At 40.2% G+C, this 5,389-nt stretch overlaps 1 protein-coding gene across 1 annotated transcript; it reads right to left on the reverse strand.

Annotated features, from left to right (window-relative positions):
- Positions 1 to 224: 224 nt before the first annotated feature.
- Positions 225 to 5,120, reverse strand: LOC135490583 (histone-lysine N-methyltransferase SUV39H2-like). The gene is made up of 6 exons (XM_064775784.1): positions 5,012 to 5,120; positions 4,622 to 4,701; positions 3,603 to 4,472; positions 3,324 to 3,476; positions 2,809 to 2,938; positions 225 to 2,718 (listed from the first exon to the last, which is right to left on the reverse strand). The coding sequence occupies exons 1-6, from the start codon at positions 5,070 to 5,072 to the stop codon at positions 2,021 to 2,023; spliced, it is 1,992 nt and encodes a 663-aa protein (XP_064631854.1). The 5' UTR covers positions 5,073 to 5,120; the 3' UTR covers positions 225 to 2,020.
- Positions 5,121 to 5,389: the final 269 nt, after the last annotated feature.

Consider the following 5,389-nt stretch of genomic DNA (forward strand, 5'->3'; position numbering starts at 1 on the left):
GGATATCTCACAGTAAGAGACAAAAGCACAAACAGGGAACAAGGACTCAGTTGCGGTGTCAAACACCCTTGGCAACAGCAAGGAGGCTGCCTTGGAAACTCGTTTCATTTTCCATCCCTTCCACAGTTCCAGATCAATTTCTGAGCATTGGCATAAAACAAGCAAGAACAAAATTCAAATATCTTACATTTAATAAAACGAAATATATTTTACAAGGCATGGACACGATGAGTACATGGGTACAAGTTCATAATTGCATACAAATCAATTGTGACATCTCCTGAAATCGGTCCTCCAAAGTTATATAGTGTTTATTAGGCCAAGAATATCTTTCAGCTCATATGAAATGCTTGGCATGATAAATTTCTATGATTATTTAGACATACGTACATTGTATCACACAGGATATTTAGTTTTTTTTACAAAACATGAAGAGCACAACCGAACCACAACCAACGATGAGGTAGGCATTCTTAGCAAATATTGCACTCGAGGTTTCACTTAAAACAATTTGCAAGATATTTACTGAAACTTCCTTCACATAACTTAGTGATTTTCCTGTTGAGACATTTTGTATTCAATATCGAGTTGGCTACAAAAATGAAGTTTCAACCACTGATGGAGTTCAGATTATGGGATCACTGTAGGATATGGTACACATGATTTGCAAAGATCCACAAGGATCAGTTACATGTAGGCCAGAAGTGATGGTATTGAAACAAATCCTATCAAATTGGTCATGTGTATTCAAAAGCATATTTTCTGCGTGGTCAAGTTCAATAACCTCAACTATTTTCCAATTGTGAGTTTCCGCATCAGTTCTGGAGCAATACCGAAACTCACAAAACACTTTCATGAGAGCACATTTGGCTGCAAAGACTATCAATAAGAAATGCTCTTTCAGAAGTGCCACAATGGCACATAAAATTACAAATAGATATCAACCAACAGAGAATAATAGTTAAAAATATTTACAATGAATTAAGACATAATTCTTCAATCAAATTTATTAATAGAAATAAAATTGTGACCATTCGGAAAACACCCGAGCTTCTCCTTGAACCAGTAGCCTTTAAATGAGATGATCTTGCCACTCTCTTAAAGGAGGTGTGTCTTGTGATAATGCTGGCTTTGTTCTATAAGTTTACTGCATTCCTGTACAATTATAAGCACCGGCCCGGCACTTTCTCGAGACACGCTTCCTTTAATACAGGTAGTTACAAGTCCCATTTTTTCATGAATAGACTTGGAATTCCATGTCTGAAATATGCACAGTGACAAAAACTGAGATTCAACTTACATACGAGCAAATATTTCACAGACATGTATATATAAGGCAGAACCCAAACTGATCTGGGAAGCTACAGTGCAGACAGTTCAGGGGATTACCTTACATTTTGTATATACTGTGATCATCACATTGGTACATAAGCATCAAGATGCACAAGACATCAAGTACTGACAAAGGGTCAGTGTCTCAGTAGTACTGAATGTGTTTGAATCCAATGTTGACATAAATAAATTTTTACAAAGGCATTTCATTGAGTAAAAATTTACCCAATAAATTACATTAGCATGCAAGCAAAATAAATTGCAAATAATAAATTGAACACATTAGATGTCCCCAGTGCTGCCTCTTTCAAAAATGCGTTGGCTGCCATACTGAAAATACTAGAGACAAGACTAATATCATATTGCTACCTGTAAAAACATGCTATATAACGGACAGAATTATTCTCCTTCAGTCAACCTAACACTGGCTCACAATAGCTTCAAGTATGCATGTCTCAATGAAGTGTTGTAAGATAAGCAGTTTTACTGACGAGAACCAAACAGAAAATGGTAGCCTAACTGGTGGTGGGAAGGGTTTTCCCAGATAAAAATACAAACAACACTTCAACAGGATTGGTCCATATTACCAAGCACCAACTGGAACTAATAATTCTATGAACATGATTTAAATACTTCTGTATTCTTTATGAATCTATTGATTTATACAGGTATCTGAAGAAATCAAGCCTCAGAACAAGAAACCACGACATTTTTCGGCCCCACATTGACAGACAAGGCGGTGTTTCTTTGTCGGGGCAGCCTTCGAACCCGGAGCATATTGTCCGTATGAAACATCAGAACTGGCCTTGGACATAATAGAGGATACAGTCGACGCAGAATCATCACACGTCTGCCTGAGAGGAAGCAGGACGTCATCAGCAAGGGAGGACTTCAGAGGAGATGGCGGCAAGGGATTGGGAAGAGTGAATTCACCTTTTGTTGGTGAACTGGCAAGTGAATGTGTTGATGACGCAAACATTTTTGATGGTTCTCGAAGAAGTCGAGAAATTTCTGATTCGACCTCCACTGGACTACTTTTGGGTGTATGTGGCTTGATCATTGGCTGGTGGGTTTTTCGTGGTGAACATCGCTTGCTGGGCGAATTCGGCATTTGAAGGAGTTCTACCCCGAATTTCCTTGGTGAACAGCGCTTGATAGGCGAGTACTGCTTTTTGGGTGATTTCGGAGGTGCTCCTCCATCCAAATGCTGACAAGGCAGGTTGGATTCCGTCATCACAACATCAGCAAAATTTGGCAATTTATGGTTGACGAACGAAGCTTCACTCTCCGTATCATCCATCTTTGAATCAACTTCTGATTCAGTAGCATCACCATTGTCTTCTAACGTTCCCAATGATTGGTTCATGCTCTTATTATGTGCATCAACTGCAAGATAAATCACAAACATTAAAATAGTATAACAGACATGAATATCATGACAATTCACAAAATGATAAGGTCAGATAAATTGCTTACTTTTCATCATGTAATCAAAGGTAAGTTCTTCCCCTTTGAGGATGTCCCTCGTCGAGAACAGTGCTATTCTTGGTAAGGAGGGGTCCAGGGTGTTGATCCATACTCCGTAAACTGCCATGTTGGGCTCACACTGAAACACATTAATATCATTATCATTATTCTAAGCATCATACAAAATTCTTTTCTTTTGCTGGTCGGCGACAGGAGGTAGGAATCCACATCATATCGCATGTGTGTATTAGATCAAAAACAAAAATGAACCACAGCTTGTAGCCCTCCAAATTTCCAACAACTTGAACTGATTCCTAAGACAAGACAGCACAACCAACCAAGAAAGTTTACTAGAATTAAAATTTTAGTCGGAGCTTGAACAAATGTTACTTGACACATGTGATTGAGCTAGATATAAAAGATTTTAGTGTCCATTCAGTGAACACAACAGGGCAAGACTTGAAGATGTATGTTTCTAACAAGCTCAAAAACTTTCTTCAATACAACACTTGACTCACACTTACCGAGTGGTTTACAAAGTGCGAGACATTGCCATAGTTCCTGGCATCAACAGTAAATGGGTTGTCGCCATCATTGAAGTCTAGATCAAAGAGATAGGTCATACCCTCAGCATCATAGATATGTCCCCGACCCTCTGCCTCTTCACTCGTGATAACCTGAAAGTGAATGTACAGGAGATGACGTTCAACATTGGATCCATTTCAGAATAAAAACTGTCCAATAGCTTGCACAGTTAAGATTTTGGCCTCCTGCAATTTCGATTTCTCATATAAAAGACTCACCTCTCCCACGTACTCCATGACAAATGTCCCCTTTTTGATTTTCTGAAGGGCCTTTACTCCCCAACCTCGATTTTCCGTCCTGAAGATAGCAACCTTGAATTTCCGACCAAGTTGCACGACCCGATTAGGACAATCAACTCCACATCTGCATCGTTTGTTGCACTCGTATATAGGTGTACCTGGTGGTACTCGGACTCGTTTGTGTCGGTAATAGGGGAATTCAGTGCCCATATTTGCTGGACAACATTGTTTTCTATCAAATAAGCAGTCATTGCATTCACAACCAACGAGTGGGTCCTGTGGTATTGTTATTCCTTCACCTTCGATATAGTCGCTGATGAAGGTGAAATGGGCAGGGGGTCCCTCCAAGTCAACATCATTGATGATAGATATTTTTGCTGGGTCTGTGTTGATATCATTGATTTTATCTTCCCACATTTTTAATGCTTTCAGGACGTCCGACTTGGCGCTTTTATATGCTTTAGTGTTCTTGTTTGCATAATTGGGAGCACGTTTTAACTTTTTGAGAACAGGTCTCTTCCCTTGTTTTCCATTCAGTGACTTCACCAATCCTTCGTTTATGATCTTCTGCACACACTGCATGCCAATTTCTGAGGGCTTCACACGTAGGAACATCAATGGGGAGATGTCCCCAGCGAAACGTAAAAGCTTCTGAAATAATTCATCCAAGCGTGCCTTTCGCGTGTCCGTGTCCTCCAACTGGTTCAACTTGCGCTTGATACCTCTTCCCTTCAAGTTATCATTGTATTCTTGTACAATAACAGGGCAGTTGAGGTTATCCTCGGGTTCCCACGTGTTATGGGAGCTGCTCCATCCTCGCCACTTGATACGGTAGAATTTGTTCCCATCCTGGAAACACAAAGTAACAAGAGAGCAAAAACACTGTTTCTTTTTTTGATTCATCATAAGATTTGGTGGTGATCTGCCATGACAAGTAAAAAATCAAAACGATGAGATACCTATCTAGACTAGAGGCAGGGGAATCTGAGGATACTTACTTCATCCGAATAGTGGTCAACTATTGTTTCAACTTCAAAGTCTTCATCATTGTCCCACTTGATGTCACCATTGTCGACCACTGAAAAAGGAAGGAAAACTGAAAATAAATCTTTCTGAGGCGTTCAAAGTGGGTTTAAATAATGATGATGGAAGGTCAGTGGTCCTGGAACAAACTGACCCCAACCCAAGGGGAAGGCAAGGCCAAGCCCTTCGGTTAGTCGGTGAGATGAACCTTACATTACTTTTTGAGGAGTGGAGGGACGCATGTTAGGCAATGCCATAACCCCTTGTGACCATTTTTTTCAAGGTGAAACCCATGGCTGGTCAGCGCCCAAAAAACTTTTGTCGAAATGCACACACACGCGTGCACTGTGGCCTACATTACGTACATTTTCCAATCAACTTCTGTGCAGTGTGTGGACCAAGTTTCTTTAGAGTTTGATACACCATGAACTTATTGGTCTCATCCGACAACTTTATGTCTGATGTTTTGCATAATTTTTCTAGTTCAACCAGGCCTGAGAGGCAGGACACCCGTAGTTCAGGTTCAGTCTCAAAATCAGAGTCGGAATCATCGCTTAAACAACTTTCTTCACGGGATGCAGAGATCCCAAAATTCGCGCTTGTCGCCATTTCTATTTCAAGCCCACTGATTGGTCATTGAAAATCACGTGACAAAACAGTGTCCGGATTGTACACAGGGTGAGTCAAAAACATTACCATCTTAAGGTGCTTGTACAGTTTGTATCAAAAAAGATGATGTGATT

This window comes from Lineus longissimus, chromosome 7 (genome assembly GCF_910592395.1).
Source record: "Lineus longissimus chromosome 7, tnLinLong1.2, whole genome shotgun sequence".
Lineage (NCBI taxonomy): Eukaryota > Metazoa > Nemertea > Pilidiophora > Heteronemertea > Lineidae > Lineus > Lineus longissimus.

What these genes read in the sequence shown, in the direction of transcription:
- LOC135490583 (XM_064775784.1), bottom strand. Translation starts at nt 5,072, where the DNA reads ATGGTGTATCAAACTCTAAAGAAACTTGGTCCACACACTGCACAGAAG. An exon ending in TTGACCACTATTCGGATGAA is followed by an intron (nt 4,473 to 4,621) that starts GTAAGTATCCTC and finishes TTGTGTTTCCAG; the next exon opens with GATGGGAACAAATTCTACCG. An exon ending in TCATGGAGTACGTGGGAGAG is followed by an intron (nt 3,477 to 3,602) that starts GTGAGTCTTTTA and finishes ATTCACTTTCAG; the next exon opens with GTTATCACGAGTGAAGAGGC.